The following is a 20813-nucleotide window of genomic DNA, read 5'->3' on the forward strand; positions in this document are numbered from 1 at the left end:
TTCATTGTACATTTCTCACGATCAATCGTTTTACGACCGTGGTCGAGAAAGCGATTCTCCGTCTTGTCGTTTCTCCAAAGAGAACCAACAGGCATTGTAATATTTGTCACCGTATCGAGCTAGAAAAATTTATACGCGTATGAAATGCGGGCACTAAACTTTATCGAGACAACTTATTGAAGATGGAAAAGTATCTCTCCCTTTTTTTTTTTATTCGACGAACCGAGTTCTCGACGACGGCTCCACTTTTATCATACCACCACCACCCTCCCCGCGAGTGCGAAGAGATCGGGAGACACACCGGGAACGCATTACCCCGCGAATCCTCGCTTACGGAAGATTCACGGCGGTCGTCGATGGTGTTCTCACCCGTTTGCGCCGCAAATCATCGCGAATATAAGGCAACCTACGATATATATATATATACATATACACATTGAATAAGAAACTGCATTGCGCATGAACTTGTACGCTCAGATGATACTATAATATTTGACGAGGATATCTTTAATCGTGCCTCTGAATTTGGTCTCCCTGCGATCTCTTTATTATTTTTACGGCAGTTATTAATTTTCTCCTTTTCTCACCTATTAATTGCCGAAAAATATAATAAAGAAATGTAAGGATGGAAAATTTGGAAAATCCGGTGAGGATATTTTCACTTGGCATTTCTTTTGCAACACTTTGCCGCATTTTGCTTGTAAGTTTAGTATCCTCTTATTTCTTAGTTCTTGTTGCATTCTCAGCTGCATTACAGTGCATATGAGAGAAGATGAAGGCCTTATATCTTGTATTTATGCTCTTAAGCTTCATCTCTGAATGATACTCCTTTCCTTTTGTCATTTTCCTTGTATGTGCCTTATATATGCGCTCAGACTCGTTCGATCCACGCTGGACGCCAACACGCAGAAGGGAATGTGATCCAAGAACGGAAATGCGTTGCGATGACGGCGGTTGCGTTCTTCTACGACGTAAATGTGACAATGTCTTCGATTGCCTCGATGGGAGCGACGAGCGGGGCTGTGGTAAGGGCTTTACCTCATATAACCCATCTTTCGCCTCCTCTCTCTGCATACTTATATATTATAACGATGACAAACGTTTCCTGATTTCCTTTCTCCATGTACTTATGTAAACGATGACAAAGTTTTTTTTCTCTCTTTCTTTCTGATCTGATAAGTCTATAAATTATTATTTGCTTACTACATATATGTCAAATTGCTCTAAATGTAAAAATATTTTTAATAAGATTATTAATAAATGGATTGGATACACATTACTTTTTTCTTGTCAAAAATTCAAAAACATTTTCTTCTTTTATTTTGCTAATTTATTTATCATTATTTTTTAAATTATTAAACTTTATTGTATAATAACTTAAAACGTATTTTATTATTTTTTATATAGCACAATCAAAGTTTCTTATTAAAATTACAATTAAACAAGTTAATTAAGATCTTTATATTTACATACCGATTACGTTAGTCATCAATAATCAATTTGAAAGTTTATTACTTATATTGTAATATTTTTCCGAATTCAATGGTGCCATTATATTAAAAATAATTAATAAATTTTTAATTTTTACATATCCAAAATTTATATACTTTAAGTAAATTTTAAATGTCTCTTTAATTTAATTAATTTTTATATTGTATTTGTATTTAAACGTATTTTACCTATATACTTTTTGTATACTGAAAATTTGGTCAATTTTAACAAGATATGTATATATTAAAGTAACAAATAATTATAATGATGCCATTGATAATTCCCTACTATTTCCTGATTCCTAACGCTTTTTGCGGGAGCTTTCGACGTGTTTGTATCGTAAAGGGCTATGTACACCTGCCGAATGGAAATGCGCCAGTGGCGAGTGCTTGCCAGAAAATCAGAGGTGCGATGGGATAACGCAGTGCAGCGACGGATCCGACGAGGATCGATGTGGTAATTATATAATAGCTTTGACCCGCAATTATGATAAAAAAATGGCCTTCTCATTGCTCCAGCTTATTATATTCAACATATCACACGTAATGAAAGTTTTAGAGATCTCTTCATAAACAAAAAACACCTTACAAGTTTTATTTATTTATAATTTAATTCTAGATTATAATTGTGTATCGATTTCGATTAGAATTATTTATATTATTAGATGTAACACATTATTATATACAGGTCTGGAAATTCTATTTTGTATTGTTAAAATCATTATCTAATAGTGTATATTTTTCGGTCAATTTTAATTAATATTGCTTATGAATTAACATTTATTTTATTTTCTTATTTTTGTATTAATTGGTTTTTGTAATATCGGATACAATATAATAGTAGATTCATTATTCTAATTTTAATTTGTCTTCTAATGATTTCTCTTTATGAGTTAAAAGTGTATTTTAATATCATTAAGCATCGTAAAAATCCTTAAGTCCTGAATCAAAAGTATAATACTCTGCATGAGATTGTATAATCAATGCCGCATTTTTTTGCGAACAAGAAGAATCATTCTTGCACGTAATTTATGATTAGCGCGATATCGCATGTTGCATTTTGTTCATGTTATAAATAGCGGCCGTATCTTTGAAAATATGATCGATATAAATTTGGAAATTTTCGCGCATGTGTGTGTGTGTGTGTGCGCGCGCGCGCGCGCGCGTGTGATGAAGCTCCCATAAATAGATCACGATAACAATTAATTGAGCAATGCAAGAAGAGTGAATGTCGATGGATGATGGATTTACAAGAGTTAATAATTCTATCGCATACATTGCCTTAACAAATTATTAAAGCAAAATGACTAGACTCAATAGATGTAATTATATACTACTAATAATAAGGACGTAGCACTTGTAGGAAAAAAATTTATATTTATATAATCTCCGCGCGAACGTTCATTTATTTATATAATTATTTACACTTAAATAGTATCCGCCACGTGCTTTATTATTTTAAAATTGGGATATTACTAAAAAAATTTGAAAAAAGATTAAATTAAACAAAATTTAAAATAAAATTATATTTAAATTTTTATGCAAAACATTTTTCGAGAGAAGAATGACAGACTTCTTTACATATAAACTATGATGATTATTCAAGTGTTAATAACAAATGATTATTATGCACGATCCGAGCACGTTTCGCTTACACGTTATTCGATTATCTTGAACGAATTACATATCTTGCGAGACACCGCAGTGGTAAGGCCATTTTTTTTCCTCTTTTCCCCTTTCCGGTATGGGTAGCATGCACGACAATACTCGATATGGAACTTGGTAATTATTGTAGTAACCGAATGTCCGGCTGGATGGTTTCGATGCAACGATGGATTGTGCCTCGACAATAAGAGACGTTGCGATGGTCGGCCGCATTGCTTGGACGGCTCCGACGAAATCGATTGCCCTCGTAATGGTTATAATTTGGCTTTATTTATGTGTGCCGAGAATGATATAGACCTAAGCACTCTTCAAACAAAATTGACTTAACACAGTAGCTTAAAACCAAATACTGCTTCATAAGTACTTTCATAGACGTCGTCTGAATAATATAGCGGTATATATTCTCTCTTCAATAGTATAGCATTGAACAAGAGAGAATTAGAGCAAGTTATTGATTTTAGAATTATAGAATTTCTTTTGTACCTCCTGTTTGATTCCTTCGGAAATTTAGTTTTCTTATAACTTAGGTCTGTGTCTTCTTAGTGCATTATTTATTAGTATATAATAATGGGATCGTACAAAGAAAGATTATCATTAATTTGTTTCATGGATTTTGATAATGATTGTACGTACAATTTTGTGTGATTATAATTAAAATAATTACACATTAATTAATTAATAAAAATTAGGATAATTTTTCTCAGTGCGCTCTTTATCTTATTTTTAATCTCTACATAATACTACTTTCTCCCCCCTATTATCTCTCGAATTATTCTCTATCAGCATTTTTACCATGGGTTATTATACTTGCCGCGATATATGGCATTCTTGTTATGGGCATATGATACTTATTCTTAGCGATTTAACAATAAATGAATGTAATTTGCTAATTCATTTGCCATTGAATTAATCTTATTACTTTATCATACATTATGAAAAAGGTATATGTTGCATTGTCCAAAACTTGACTATACAAGACTAAATGCAACGACTATCACAATTTTCTTTTTATTTATCTTGTCTCTGAAACTTGCTTTTATTTTTATCTTACATCTTTACTTTCAATTTTTTTCATTAATAACTTCATTAACTTTGCGTCATCAAGATTGGCTTCTCTGTCCCTGTGTATTATTACAAGATGAAGACTGTAAAATCTGTAGAGAGGAGTTTATATGCTTCATCTTTAGTATCGTTTTGCCTTGCGCATTTTCACAAAATGTGCTTGCACTACCGGCAAGACGCAACGAAAAATGCAGCGTATAAAAGCCCGCTCGAGATCTAATCATGCACTCGGTCGATTTTTCAAATAAGATCGCGTTCACGAGCGACTTCTCTGAATGATCTATGCGAGATGTCGATCGTGAAGGACGTTTATAAATGTCTGCTCGTTATACGCAAAACCATCCGTCCACGACGGCGAATGCAACGGCAAATGACTACGACGAGGCCACTTCTCGAATGACTTCTCGCGCGCTCGTCGGTGTTCAAGTCGGCAATTAAGAGACTGTGTAACTAATATAGGCGTGTACGCTAATAACGTTTTTCCGCAAAAGCAGTTAATCTTATTTCGTCATGTATCGGGTACGTTTTAGCCCGGATATTGACTGGCCATTAATTCGAACACCGACGTGTCGTGGCATCTTATTGTAGTCGAAGAACGAGACTTTGTGAAAGATGGATGAATTGAAATCAATTGAAAAGAGGCTTCATTCTTGCGGAAAAACTCGATAGCCGCTCGTCAAACTCAAAGCTTGCTTTTGAAACGTTCAGATTTCTAATCTTCTCTGTCATCGGTAGAATTGTCAAAATAAACTTTAAGTTCAATCTTTTTAATTCATCTTCTTTCACATGTGTGATAAACAATTTCTCTTTCTATGTTTTAGCATCATATACGTATCTTTTCATATTTTAGCGTTTAGACACAATAAAATATAATATAATAATAAGATAAGATACAATAAATTAATAATTAAGAAACAATTCAGCTTTATCTCGTTTCTTACATTTTCTAATTTATAAATATTTTATTGTGTCTTGACCCTTATAGCTGTTTGTGCCTTGAATTTGAATATTGATTACTCAATAATCATAATTGCGCATATAACATACATCTTGATTATGCGCTCGGACTTATTGACTTATGCATTTTGGATCGATTATGGATGGGATTGAATTAATTCTATCTATTCTTCACTTCTCTCTGTCTTTCTACTTGTCTATCTGTATGCCTATTTATTATCTATTATCCTTCTATTTTCAGCACAGGTTGCCTAATTATTGAATTGTGCATCTATCCGTACATATACATATTTATATATATATATATATATATATATATATAGATATATATGTATATATACGTTTCTCTCTTTCTGATACCCTTTTACATCCGGTTATTTACATCTCTGCAATTTTCCACGCCGCGCGTTGACGCGTGCACAAACCGCGCTCTGTTGTACATCGCGTACCTCGCAACTGACGTAACGCGAACTTTTGTAAATGTCACGTTTCGCACGATAGTCCTCCCCCGCGTTTGAGAAACTAAGTTTAACCTGTTTAATAAAAAATAAAAAAAAAGAGCAACTTTCGCGTATACGAACAGTAGTTGAAACAACAGTAATTTAATAAAAAGAAGCGACATTTGTACGACAGCTTTTCGGATTATGATTCAGTGTGTAGCCTTGAAAAAAAAAAAGAAAAAAAAAAGAAATAATTATAAATTAGAATATAAAGACACGCATGACTCTGAAAAATTTTCTCTCGCGGTGTAGTCTATCTAATCAATTAAGATGAGTGCGTGCAGCACGCGGCATCGCGCGCTCCGTCTCCATGTTTCTCGAGGTGTACGGTACACGGCAATGTGCACAATACTTATTTGACATGCCGCACCGGCGCACTTTTATCGCCCTCCGTTCATCGCAGAAGGAAGCGTGGGCGGGAGGGGGGGTCTCTTCTCGCGGGACCCCTTATCGATCGATAATTATCGAAGGCACTTGGTCAGCCTCGCGCATCTAATTTCTTCGTGCAGGGGTGGAGGGTCGCGTAGAGAATACATCGAGCGCCGTTCACAATTTTTTCCGGCTGACTCGTACGAGGGTATTCTTCATGACCTCGCTCGACCTGGCTCGACCAGAAACGCCAAGAACGTTCGTCACTTGCAGAATAATAATTACTGTTATTAGACAAGACGTGCACATTGCCGCTTTGTATCGTTTTAAACGTACAAGGGATCGTTTGTGCCTCTTACGCTCCTATTTGCAATTCAACGGAGTTGATTGATTTTTGCAGAATGCCCAGACGGTCAACTACCCTGCGACAACGGTGTCTGTATCAATAAGAACTTCTTCTGCGACCACAATATCGACTGCCATGACGCTAGTGATGAACGAGATTGCCGTAAGGATATCTTTACATATTAGTTTAAATACGACATTCAGTTATCAATTCAAACAATATTACGTGAGAAATCCTATATCCTCCTTCTGTCATGTAGAATATTTTCTAATTTCCATAAAGTGCGCAGATATATCCTACAACTCGGCCAATTAAATGAGACTTCTGATTTTAAATAGATATTCCCTTTCGTCTTGCAAATTTTGATTTCAACAAATGAATAGATAAAACTTTGATAAAACAACGTGTTGTTCCATGTTATAGCGGATGGAGGGGAGACCGGCGATTCCGGCCCAGAATGTCATCCCGACAGCTTTACCTGCAGCGATGGCAGCTGCATACCTCGTACGGCGGTATGCGATGGCCGTGCGGACTGTCCGCATGACGATGATGAGATCAACTGTCGTCAAGGTAAGTCAATCTCTGAAATCACACTTCTCGGAGTTTCCCTACGCTATCTTTTTTTATTTAAAAAGCTGTGTCAATTTAGGCTGTGAAAAATGATCCTTATTAATAAAATATTCCGAAGATGGATAGAAGGAATACATTCATCTTGTTGGTTAATTCAGGTTTATCGATATGACTCAGTCTTCAAGACGTATTCATAGTCAAGACTCAAGACGACGTACGTACGGTTCAAGAAGGCAACCTTATTTCTCAACTTGCCTTGCCCTTACGTCACTACCACGTTTATAGTGTTGAATGAATATTTTCTTGGACGAAGTTTGAAATTTAATCCCGCCTCGGCTATACTTCATGCAACGGACAAGTTATTCTTACGTCACTAAGCTCCGCGCGTAAGCACAGCCACTAGACTTGCTTTCCAAATCGTCAGTGTAAATAAATCATATTTCTAAAACAAATTTTTGATACTCTGTTTATGATTAAAGCCGATACACAAGATAGCTTCGAGCTTTGTGTGTTAAGATCTATATTTATGTCCAAGCTCATTTTAAAGTCCTGATTATGCGTACGTCGTCTCCAGAGAGACGAAGCGTTTTTCAAGATTATCTAGCTCGGCGTATATCGTTGCAATCGCGCGGCTATCACCGATGACATGTTCACGTGAACACGGCAGCTCAGATTGAGTTACTTCTAGGTGTAGATGCCTCCTCGGGGAGGCGTCCAGAGACGGGGGTGGTAGCCGGTGCGAATCCGGATAACGAGACTTACATCCCAGACACAAATGCAAATGCTGATGTGCCGCCAACAAATTTGAGCACGCCGAGGAGTTGTGCTCCGGATGATTTTGTTTGCGCCGACGGCACTTGCATCCCCGAAACTCTCCACTGCGACCATTTCTACGATTGCCGCGACTTTTCCGACGAGCAATACTGCTTCGGTTAGATTATTTGTAGATCTTGAAAATCTGGTTATAAATCCTGCTTAGTCTGAAGTCAATGTTTCATTGATGAATTTTGCCGTTATTGAAAAAAAAAAAAAAATTATTGCAGTACGATGTGTCTTGAAATTCAAATAATTATTCACGCGTACGTTTATGAATTTATATTAATTTTTTTGTGTCTAAATAATGTAGAAGTATTTTACGTAGATAATTTTTTTATTTAGAGATTATATATATATCGTTTAATATATTCCTTAGCATTTTTGTTACAGTATTTCGTCAGAGTATAATTTTCAATTTTTAACGAACATATCCAAAGTTTTACATGTCGATTAAATATATTGAATAGTCTTCCATGGTATTTCTTTGTGATATTCTTTTTAAAGAATTTTCTCTCGTCCTTTCGAGTATATTAAAGTTTGCCCTTTTACCTGCGAGATATTCTGAATATATTCTAAAATTCCTTCGATAGCACCAGATTTTTTTGAATCTATATTCTTTTCTGCTAAATCTGTGTTAGCAGCTGAATAGAAGCTGTGTAGGTTGTTGGAGTAGAGATTTGATATTTATAAAATTTACAATCAACCATCGCAGTCTTATATTATCCGGCGCATCCTTATAAACAATAGTGCATCTCTGCCTGACGTAAAATTTAGATCGTTTCTTTTTCTCGTAGGTAGAGAGTTTGATATAAATCCTATTATGGCATGCATAGTGTGAGGAAAGTACATTTTCATCTGTAGAACTTTCCTGTGCAAGAAAGTTTGTATTATATCTTGGATGGAAAGTTACTTTAGAAAATTAATATTTAACGATGCCACTTTATTAATAACGTCTATATGAATGCAGTGGATTAAAGAATCATAAATGTCTTTCCTCTTGAGTCCACATTATATTGAATGACGAATTATATATATATATATATATATATATATATATATATACATAAGTGTTTGTAGATTGGCAATCAGTGCACATGGTAAACGGAGAAATGCATCACAAAAAACGCGTGAAAATATTTTAATTTTGTATTTTAATTCCTGGACATACTATGTGAATTGATTCTTAATATATTTAGATTTTATATATCAGATCAGAGCTGTTTAATATTCTAGATAAATGTCAATGGGAATTGAAAAAAGGCAATTAAACACCTCTGTTCTAGACGTTCTTTACATTTAATAATCTTTTTTAGGTAATCGTTACCTCCATCGTATTTATATTTCGACGTTTAGATCATTGTTTAGATTGTAATGACGAACATATGATGGCTCCATGGCTGACATTTTATATGTATCTGTGTTTCATCTATATTATTTTCTTTTTTTTTTTTTTGACGGATAAACGGCTTATGGTTGTCTCCTCGAGGTACAATACGAATCTCTTATTTTAGGATGCACGCGGGATCAGTTCCAGTGTGCTAATGGAGATTGCATCCCCGCCAGTCAGAGATGCAACGGATACATCGAATGTGCTGATGGTTCCGACGAGGAATGCGGTGAGTATGTAATCAGTAATACGTAATTAATCAATGTGATGGGAAAAAAGAAATTTTTCTCTCACGTTGCTAAACTAGACGCAGATATGTGCAATGTGTTCAACGTAACTTCGAAGTAATTTATAATATAAATAGAATTTGAAGCGGCAAAGGTCGATATGCAATTTTATATGCAATTCCCTACTTGTTTATATCTTTGTTTCTTTATTTTTTTTATATCATATAGAGCAACCAGAGAGACCAGAGCCAGGCCAATGCGCGGCGGATCAATTTACGTGTATTTCGGATGGAAGATGCATTCCACAATCTTCCGTTTGTAACGGAATTCCAGAATGCAGAGATGAATCCGACGAACATAATTGTGGTAAGTACGATATATTAAATTTTGCGATTCATCTTAATTTTATATTTAAATTTAGTGAACTGCTAAATTAAATCGCCGCGACATACAAATTTATATTATATCGCGTAACAAATAATAATATTACCAGATGAAATCGATAAAGATCCGCGAATATTATTTCGAATTCTCGCACGAAGCTTGATATATAAGAATTAATAAGCGACCAAAATTGGAGCGATTCTTTCTGATTTATCTGCACGTACAATTGTCAAGATATTCTATGTAACTTTGCGAAAGCGCAAAATAATGACACATTTAACGACGACACTAAAGCTCAAGGAGCGGTATGCTCGTATGAGGAATGGCAGTGCAAGAGCGGTGATTGTATACCTCGACATCAACATTGCGATCGCCGAATTGATTGTCCGTACGACGATAGCGACGAGTTGGGCTGTCACTATAGGGCGATGCAAAGAAATCATAGTGCATGTCGCACGAACGAATGGATGTGCAATGATGGTCACTGCATCCCGCTGCATCAGCGGTGCGACAAAAGACTCGACTGTCCTAGAGATATGTCCGATGAAATGGACTGCAGTTATGATAATTGTGAGTTAGTCTTCCCCGGTAGTTAGTTTTCCAATGCGAAAACCCACTTTCGCAAAAGGGGATCACACGATCGACTGATAACACGCCATCGGCTAATCAATAATATCTTGTAAATATTTGTGACACTGTAACGTAATATTTGCTGTAACAAAATATTGTAATGTTTTATATATAAATACTATAGCTACTAAAAGCTATTATCGTATTTGCAGTAGAAGAGAATACGACCAAATAAATGTGTTATATATCACTTAAATTACAGTCAAATTACAGTCTCACTTTTACTTGATATATAACATACACATTTTTTAATCCGACAATAACAAATATTTATAATAAAAATAATAAAAGGTAAACTAAAAACATTATCTTTGTAAATTTTAAGGCTTTTGTAACAATATTTCCAAGTATACACCTTGTATTATATTTGCACACTGTATTATATATATAAAAAAAAATTAATAATTAAATTAAAACAAAAAAGACTACATTTTTTTGTGGACAAAAAATGTAAAAGGTGTTGGATAGAAATGTCGAATTAACAAAATTGATAACGCAATTAGTTTAGATTTTGTATGTAGACTTATTAATTATTAATATCATGATTATTTTATAATTATATATTTTACTTATAAGTACTTTACTCATACGTATTATTAAGCTATTATTTTTATTTATATATACAGATACCGATGGAACATCTGAGCTTAGACTGAAGACGTATCCCAGTGAACAAGTGATTAAAGAGAGTAAGTACTGTTCTTCTTGTTAAACGTACATATAGAGAATGCTTAATTAAATACTATATATGCATTTGTTGCAATTTTAACTTTTATATAGTAATAATTATTCTGTGTAAAATCTTTAATTTAGGAAAATAACCGAACAAATTTTAAGTATTTAGAGAAATTAATACAAGTAATTTAGTAATTAATACGAATAAATTAATAAGAATAATAAGCAACAAGTGTCGCGTTGCCGATAAGTTCCGTACTGGAAAAGAAATTAATATATAATATGTTTGTTATTTTCTCTTGCCTTGGCCAGACCCGGCGAAGCAAGGTAAGATTTTTCAAAAGATATAAGCTACAAAAATCATATATATATATATAATGCTGTGGGCTAAAAATAATATTCATAAATCATAAAATATGCGAAATTGGTTATACGATTGCATATTTTAATTATGATGTATATATGTATAAGTATGTATCTTTGCTTATCGGTTTTATTCTTATTCTGTAATCAATGCTTCGCAAAATAAGCAAAAAAAACAGAATTTATTTGCTGCAATTCGGATGAATTTTTTAAAAAGTTACTTTTGATAAATCTTGTGATTATTAACATAATACTACTATAATTCAATGTAATTGTTTCACATTTCACAGATATATTGCAATTATAATAAAACTGCAAGATATACACATTTATTTATAAAGTGCAATTTTAAATAATTAAATCAGTAACAAATACATTTTAATAATTCATTATTTCTTAAAGAGGCATGCATGCAGATGTTGATTATGCATGATATATCTCATTAAATAACAATTAAATTAAAACTCATTAAATAACATTTTCTGTAAAATTTAAACTTAAATGTTTTCTGTACTATATAAGATCAAGTATGAAAACTTTTCTATTATTATCAGATATTTAATAATCTTAATTGTCACATATACATGCATTACATTTATTAAACAGGTTCTTTCAATACTAATTATGCCGAATGTCTTGCACAGAATGTTTTTCCTATCTGTACATATATTATAATCTACGAGTATCGAATAACACGATTAAAAGAAAAAAGATTAAAAGAAAAAAGATTAAAATATTGCATGAATCAAATTAACACGTCAGCATTATCTCGATTTGAAAAACGAAAAAATTCATTTGCTTATTGACGGGACATTTGGTGTCCATCATCGAGGTTAATAATCCGGGATAATTCATCAGGGATGCAGTCTCTCGAAACAGGACAGACTTTATATCACGCAAAATCAATCGTTCCAATCAGGTCGTGAAGTCGTATTTCAATGCCGTGACGAGGGTTTCCTACGTGCCAGAGTACGTTGGATTCGCGGCAATGGTCTTCCTCTGCCGCCTGGCAGCCGAGACATCAACGGTCGTCTAGAGATACCCAACATCCAGCTTGAGCACGCTGGAACATACATTTGCGAAGCCGTCGGTTATCCACCGTCTACTTCGGGCCGTCAAGTGAACGTCATTCTCTCCGTCGAGAAGTGTATGTTCTTCTTCCTCTTATTTCTCTCGATTTATGATCAAAGTAAAAGTTATTTATAATGAAAAAAAATCTATCAATTGTTAGTAAATTTGAGGTCATTTTTAATTAATTTAAAATTTATCAAATAAATTAATTATATCAATAATTAAATCGATTGATCCTGTACACACACACACACACACACACACACACAAAATATATATATATATATATATATATATAGTTGAGCAACCAGCCACCAGACCACCGCAAGTATGTCATTTCGATCAAGCCACCTGCAGCAACGGAGACTGCATTCCCAAATCGTACGTTTGCGACGGCAAATTTGATTGCACCGATGGATCTGACGAGATGCGATGCAGTAAGTACTTTCCAGAGCGACACTATGTATCGACTATTCCTATTTTATGACATGAATTTCGCGCGTCCGTTTTCGACAGGTCCGCATGGATGCGAGCCCAACGAATTCCGTTGCAATAATAAGCAGTGCGTCAGCAAGTTGTGGCGTTGTGACGGCGACAAGGATTGCGCCGACGGTAGCGACGAGGAAAACTGCGCGCCGTCTCCCCCGGGATCTCCGTGCCGTTACAACGAGTTTCCTTGCAGCAGCAGTAAACAGTGTATCCCGAAGAGCTATCACTGCGACATGGAACGCGACTGCTTGGATGGCAGCGACGAAGTTGGATGCTGTCAGTATCCATGAGTATTTCGTAGAGCACAAGGCATCAATATTTCATCACCGAACTTTATATCAGTTAACTACCAATAGCAGCTAACTTTGACAAAACAATCAGCATTTTAAAATTGATCATTCTTCTACCAATTTTTGATATATCGCATATTTTATTAGTACATTTATATCTTAAGAATGTATTATTCTAAATTTGTCTTGCGTCTTTTATTTCGACGCGTCGCTAACAATTATTTGATGAAATCTTGCGGTTTTTGTTAATTATCGTAACGTTACAATATCTGTAATCGATCCGTTTCTACGCAGCTCCCGTTTACATCGTGAAACCACCACCGCCGATGGTTGTTCTCGAGCCAGGCGAACTGTTAATTCTCACTTGCACCGCGATCGGTGTCCCGATACCGGAAATCAACTGGCGACTCAACTGGGGACATATCCCCTCGAAATGTACTACCGTGTCCACTAATGGAACGGGTACATTAACATGTCCGGACATACAAATCCAGGATCAGGGAGCGTATTCGTGCGAGGCGTTGAACATCGGCGGTTTCGTTTTTGCCGTGCCAGACGCTATCGTCGTCGTGAAGGAACCTCGCAACGTGTGTCCGAAGGGCAAGTTCAATTCCGAGGCGAAAGTTGTCGATGAATGTATCTCGTGCTTCTGCTTCGGCGTCGCCACCGAATGTCGCAGCGCCGACCTTTTCACTTATCAGATTCCACCGCCGTTTAACCGCTACAAGATCGTGTCCGTCGAGACCGTTCCAACAATCAGAATCCACGGCGACGTCAACAGCCAGATATCTCAGATCCTCCCGGTTGGTCCAGACGGCGTTCAACTGCTGGAATCCTTCAGCAACGATCTAAACATCTATAATATTCCTTACTTTGCGCTGCCGGAGAGTTATCACGGTAGTCAATTAAAATCCTACGGCGGCTACTTGAGGTATTCGATCCGTCATAACGGTAACGGCACGCCGAACAATGCACCTACCGTCATCTTGAGCGGCAACAATTATATCCTGATACATAAAGGGGCACAGCCGACACCTGATTACGAGACCGAAGAATCCGTCAGATTCTTCTATGGTGACTGGTACAAGCAACAAGGAAGAAGCGAAGTCCTGGCCTCCAGGGAGGAGATCATGATGGCGCTTGCAAATGTGGACAATATTTTAATAAAGTAAGTATTTTGGTAATGTGGATCGCTGATCGTTATTATTGCGATTTTCTTTAATTTATTCGATATATTTCCAGAGTGAAATACGACGACTCAATGGAGCTGGACGTTCATCTCACTAAGATCGTGATGGACACCGCCGAAGCGCGAAACACCGGTCTAGGATCTGCATCCTTTGTCGAGGAATGTCAGTGTCCTACCGGTAAGTACTTCTTCGACGATCATTCATACTTTGGTTTTACTATGAATAGAATTTCATTCATTTTGCTCATTATTTTCATCTTCAAGGATATACTGGCCTATCTTGCGAGCACTGCGCGCCTGGTTATCTGAGGCGAGAAAGTGGACCGTGGCTTGGCCAGTGTTATAGAGACGAACCACCGTGCCCTCCAGGATACTACGGTGATCCCTCAAGAAACATCCCTTGCCAGATTTGTCCTTGTCCGCTCACCAATCCGTCAAACCAGTAAGATCAATTAAATTTATATCATTTATTTATTTCGCAAAAAATAATAATTAATAAATAAACCAAATCACGAAAAATAGGTTCGCTCGCACGTGTCATCTTGGATTTGACGGGCAACCTACGTGCGATTGTCCTCCCGGTTACGTTGGACGCAGATGCGAACAATGTGCCGCTGGTTACCAAGGGAATCCTCTTATTCCTGGAGATATGTGCGTCGCGCTTCAACAATGCGATCCTAACGGCAGTCTTAGTCCTAACGCTGATCCACATACTGGAAAATGTCATTGCAAGGTACTACGCCAATGACTATTCTTTCATACGTGTAATATTATATGTATAAAGTATCTCAAAAATCTCGCGCATTTTTACTTAACTATACAATATCTTGTCTAATTGTAAGAAAAAAATTTGCTATGGATAAATTGTTTCATCAACAAAATCTAAACGAGATTAATTGCGCTATTATTTCTCAATCATTTTGCGTAACATTCTTATTGTTGTTCTTGCATCCGTTTCTCATGGACTCTTTTAATTTTGAAAATGTAAGTATATGACAGGATCCTTTTTATATACAGATATATATAAATCGAACATAGGTGACTCTACACACATTGCGGTCGAAAAGCACCGCCTATTTTCTGATGGTACGATGATTTCTTTTTCAGCAATATGCAACGGGACTCACTTGCAATCAATGTAAGGCGAATACCTTTAATCTGGCCTCGACAAATCAATTTGGATGTATATCATGTTTCTGTATGGGTATTACAAACAGATGCGTGTCCTCTAATTGGTACAGGAATGAGGTACGATAAAGATATTGATTTTATATTTTATATTTTATAGATTTTATTTCATATTTTCTATAAAATATAAATTCGTGCAATTTATACATTTGTAATTTTTAGTAATATAATATTAAACATATTGGATTTAATTATAAATTAAAAATAAATAAAATAAATTTATTAAAATAATTAAATTTAAATTCATAAAGATTAAAATTGAATCAATTATTTATACATTGTAGATTCGTGTATCATTCACCAATTCGATTCGAGATTTCTCTTTGATCGAATCCAAGAGTACCGATGCATCAGCCATTGTAGAAGGAATTCATCTAAACACTATCAGCCGAGAAATAATCTACAGCGACTTCCCGAATCGTGGAAACAATGACGTTTATTACTGGCAATTGCCTAGCATTTTCCTGGGGGATCAAATAACATCTTACGGCGGTAATCTCAAATATACTGTCAGATACGTTCCTTCTCCGGGTGGTCAAAGTTCAAGAAATAACGCTGCGGACGTCGAACTTATTAGCGTGAGTGCATATTTGTTTTTAATCTACGTATTCAAGGATGAAGATATAAGAAAATGATACGTATATTTTAATGTATACAGGCGAACGATATCAACTTGCTTTACTACTCTCGCGAGTCTCCCGAACCAAACTCCCAACAATCGTTTACCGTCCCGTTACTCGAGCAATATTGGCAACGCAATGATGGAACTCAAGCGGATAGGGAGCACCTTCTAATGGCTTTGGCAGACGTGCGAGCCATCAGAATCAAAGCCACTTACACAACGCACACAGACGAAGCAGCGTAAGTACTTTGTGCATTTGTAATATTATTAACTTTAATATATCCAGAATTATAGCGAGATTATTTAATAAATAAAATTTATCAGCAAAATATAACTATCTAAACTATTAAAATTTTTAAGACGCTGTAAAAATGTCTGAGAAATATACAGATAAATTTTCAACACTTTATAACGAAATTTACAGAATTAATTAAGTTAAAATTAAAAGCAAGATTAAGAAAATCTTAAAAGTTTTGCCAATACTGTGATTTATTATGCAATAATGTATATATTTTAGGCTCTCCTTCGTATCTTTGGACACTGCCGAGAAGTACAACACTGGTAAAGCGCGCGCAGTCGAAGTTGAAGAATGTACTTGTCCTAACGGCTACAGAGGACTTTCCTGCGAGGATTGCGACGTTGGTTATACAAGAGCCATCGAAGGTCTTTACTTGGGTATCTGCGAACCATGCAACTGCAATGGTCATTCAAATCAGTGCGAGCCTGAGACTGGCACTTGCGAGGTAAGCAAGTAATAAAAACAAGTTTAATAGAGCGATAATTTTATATTTCAATAATACAATTGATTATTTTATTACTTCGGATTAATTGTATTATTTTTTTCGAAAATGTTTTAAATCAGAATCATCTTATTAAAATAGAAATATTGTCCTATCGAGATGGTTGTCTAATTTATATCCGATTTCTTTTAAATGTACCTTTTAGTATTAAATTATAAAGCTGGAGAGTATAATTAAAATAAATATAACTGAACCTATATTAGAATATATAGTTACATATAAATATATGCAGGTGAAAGATTATTCAAAATTGATTGATAAATTGATTGACGTTTTGTGTCAACAGAATTGCGCTCATCACACTACTGGCGATTATTGCGAGATATGCGAACCAGGATACGAAGGAGATGCTACCCGGGGCACGCCGAATGATTGCACATATAGAAGCCCCAGACCCGAGCCATGCAGATGCAATGAAGCCGGCTCGCGCAGCACTTCATGTGTCGACGGCCGGTGCGAGTGCAAAAGGAATGTTGAGGGTCCAGAATGTAATCGGTGCCGCCCGTCGACATACGGATTACGTGCCGAGAATATTGATGGATGCATCGAATGTTACTGCAGCGGGGTAACTGATCAATGTCATGAAAGCACATTGTATATACAGCAAATACCGATGTGGGTATACGATTCACATCATGGATTCACTCTCACAGATTCGTAAGTATAGACGCGCTTATGAAAATTTAATTTTATATTTTCAGCCGCGCTTATAAAAATTTCATTTCATTTTCAATCGTTTCAATCGTATCAATTTATGATACGTTTTTTATTTTCCTGCGAGTAGCTTTTTAAAATTTAATACAAATAAATAATAAATTATATAATTTAGCTTAATACAATTAAATAATATAAATTAGATCAATCTATTTTTTAGAATTAATAAAATCGATACGATAGCGACTAAAATAAGATTGAACTTTTTTACGCAGAACTAGACGCGACATAATCGACGACGGTTTCGAGTTGAACGTGGCAATGAACGAAATTGGTTACCGCTATCCGGATAGCAGAAGCCGTAGATTGTTCTGGTCGCTGCCAAGTGTTTTCACCGGAAACAAAGTGAAGAGTTACGGTGGAAATTTGACTTTGACACAGCATATTACTGCGAATCCTGGCGCTCAGAGTTACAAAGATCAAGATATTCTCTTGATCGGCAATGGCATCACATTGTTCTGGACTAATCCGACGGAACTTCAACCCGATATTCCGCTGGTACGTAAATTTTTATCCAACAGTTTGTAACTTTATTAAGTATGGATAAACTCAATACTTAGATTAAAGTAAAATCTAGTGATGACAAAATATATTTTGATTCAATATCAATTCTAATAAAAATATTCTTATTTATTTTTAATAGACAGCTAATTGTTATTACAATTTTTTTTCATCTTTTATTATTTTGTTAAATGCGTCAAGTTTTATATATATATATATATATATATATAATATATATGTAGAATAAACTCAAATATTTTACGATTGCATACACGAAGTTAATATACGAATTTTTTAGACCTACTCCGTTCCATTGAAAGAACACGAGTGGAAACGATTAACCACTGAAGGACCACGAGGCGCTTCCAGAACGGATCTCATGATCGTTCTCTCGAACCTGGAGGCTATCTTGGTCCGCGCGTCCCACAGTGAGCGTATGACTGCGACATACATAAGCGACATCAGCATGGATACAGCAGTGGAAAATCTAACCGGAGACCGACGAGCGACTCAGATTGAAGCCTGCCGCTGTCCGACTGGATACACAGGAACTTCCTGCGAAATCTGCGCACGCGGTTATTACAGAGACACCAGCGACCGATCCGTCAGTTATCTAGGCGCGTGCAATCTCTGCCCATGCAACAAGAACGAGGAGAGTTGCGAGATCAGTAGGTCCGGACAGGTCAAATGTCACTGCCTTCCGGGTTACACGGGACAGTATTGTCAAGACAATGTCGTCGGTAAGCATTAGCGCTTTTTATGTGTAAATTATCGTAAAGCATGAAAAGAAAACGTATTTTTTATTATTTTATTTTTTTACTTTATATTACTGTTGTAAAAATGAAGATAAAAAATCGAGCAAAAAATATAATTTTTTAAAAATTAAATTATATTTATAAATAACTTTTAAGGAAATCGAAATAATCGTGGATAATTATATTTTAATATTTTTGCGAGCGTGAGAGTAGAATTATATTAGGATTATCTTTTAAGAGAGATAGAGCTTTCAAGTCTGTCTAAAAAAAATAACTAGCAATGATGCATTGATCAGGTGAACTTATGGTAAGCCTAATGCCTATGAAAGACGAAGTTGAGCCGTACTCCACGATCGAATTTACGTGCAACTATGACTATCCAGATATGTTTTACATCTATTTTAAATTATCGCCACTTAACGGGTTTGCCGTAACTGCAAGGGGTGGCAAACCCGGACCGATAGTCAAGACAGGAAAAGGAGCTGTGCGCAAATGGTCCGTTCACGTGGGGCGCTCTGCTTGCAACGTCGAATGTCACATCGTAAACTACCGTGGCAAAGAACTAGTCAAGATCGTAACATCAATTACACCAGGTTTGACGGACTACATAGCGAGAGCTTTTGTATCTTGTCCGTCCATCGATGATTCATAGTTCAGGGAGAGTGCTGTGATCATCGCTTCACAACTGCGTTGTCGCTAGGTCGTAGTTATCATCATAGATCGTCACCGAATCCGGTGAAGGACCTTCCTTGGAATATATTATAGTTCCGTAATTCTTCGCAAAATTAGAATTTATCGATAAAAGCTTGACTTGATCTTGGTATATGGTATTATAAATGTATTACATTCTATACGTATTGATGTATAAGTAAAATATGTGTTAGTAATTAATACAAATTATCATTCTTCGGAATAACTGTCATTATCACAATGTTTTGTCAAAATGTGAAAAGGTGGTTGGCTCTCTGTGTCACGAAAAAATATTATCTATTCATTACAGTGTATCCATAAAATTGCAGATTTCAATAATATTCGTCTCTCTGCTATTATGCTTTATTTCGTTTTAATGTATCATGCTAAGTTTGCTGCAATTATTATGATCTTATGAAATAATTCCGTTTACTTTAGAATCAATTTTACTCTTATTTTTCTCAGTTGGAGAACCGTCACTGACTACTACACCTGGCCCAATATCTCCACCGAGGATTATAGTTTATATTCAAGAACCAGAATTCCAGATTGTTCAAACCGGAAACACCGTTAGATATCACTGCACGGGCAGATCCAAAGATAGCGTAAGTTTTTCATTGATTTTTATATTATAAATTTATTCTTTTCTCTTATTTTATTATCGCAAATTTTTTCTATTATTGGAAATAGGAATCAGTAAATATTAGATGGGAGAAAGAAGGTGATCAATTACCGCCTGATAGAAGCGTGGACGACGCTAATGGACTGTTGGTTATTAGAGACGTGAAAGTATCTGATAGCGGTATATATGTTTGCCAAGTGAGCGATGGAATTAACATTGGTCGAAAGAGAGTCACTCTAACTGTTGGAGGTATATTTACATAACAAGAATATCATCGCATTTTACGTTATAAGTTTCTCGAAATTAAATTAAGGATAATATTTAAAATATTAAAATATCAAATATTAAATTAAAATATTATATTTAATTTTCATATATTCTTATATAATATAAATTTCATAATATTTTCACATATTCTTATATTTTTGTATTGTATTATAT

General features: G+C 35.4%; 1 protein-coding gene across 21 annotated transcripts in view; it reads left to right on the forward strand.

Moving 5' to 3' along the window:
* Positions 1-20813, forward strand: part of Trol (terribly reduced optic lobes) — a 141812-nt gene that overhangs the window by 112429 nt on the left and 8570 nt on the right. For 12 of the 21 annotated variants that reach the window (XM_072902470.1, XM_072902474.1, XM_072902478.1 and 9 more), the window contains 26 exons: positions 876-1025; positions 1837-1947; positions 3286-3408; positions 6444-6551; positions 6813-6959; positions 9287-9391; positions 9618-9755; positions 10068-10343; positions 11030-11092; positions 11391-11405; positions 12361-12588; positions 12812-12949; positions 13029-13277; positions 13586-14459; positions 14534-14658; positions 14745-14922; positions 15003-15213; positions 15588-15728; positions 15953-16246; positions 16327-16529; positions 16808-17033; positions 17377-17747; positions 18020-18302; positions 18604-19045; positions 20216-20355; positions 20441-20621. In XM_072902470.1, coding sequence (XP_072758571.1) covers positions 876-1025; positions 1837-1947; positions 3286-3408; positions 6444-6551; positions 6813-6959; positions 9287-9391; positions 9618-9755; positions 10068-10343; positions 11030-11092; positions 11391-11405; positions 12361-12588; positions 12812-12949; positions 13029-13277; positions 13586-14459; positions 14534-14658; positions 14745-14922; positions 15003-15213; positions 15588-15728; positions 15953-16246; positions 16327-16529; positions 16808-17033; positions 17377-17747; positions 18020-18302; positions 18604-19045; positions 20216-20355; positions 20441-20621 — 5520 coding nt within the window. The remainder of the gene's footprint in view (positions 1-875; positions 1026-1836; positions 1948-3285; positions 3409-6443; positions 6552-6812; positions 6960-9286; positions 9392-9617; positions 9756-10067; positions 10344-11029; positions 11093-11390; positions 11406-12360; positions 12589-12811; positions 12950-13028; positions 13278-13585; positions 14460-14533; positions 14659-14744; positions 14923-15002; positions 15214-15587; positions 15729-15952; positions 16247-16326; positions 16530-16807; positions 17034-17376; positions 17748-18019; positions 18303-18603; positions 19046-20215; positions 20356-20440; positions 20622-20813) is intronic. The other 9 variants (XM_072902485.1, XM_072902487.1, XM_072902488.1 and 6 more) reach the window with 6 other exon arrangements.

This window comes from Anoplolepis gracilipes, chromosome 11, assembly GCF_047496725.1.
Source record: "Anoplolepis gracilipes chromosome 11, ASM4749672v1, whole genome shotgun sequence".
Classification (NCBI taxonomy): domain Eukaryota; kingdom Metazoa; phylum Arthropoda; class Insecta; order Hymenoptera; family Formicidae; genus Anoplolepis; species Anoplolepis gracilipes.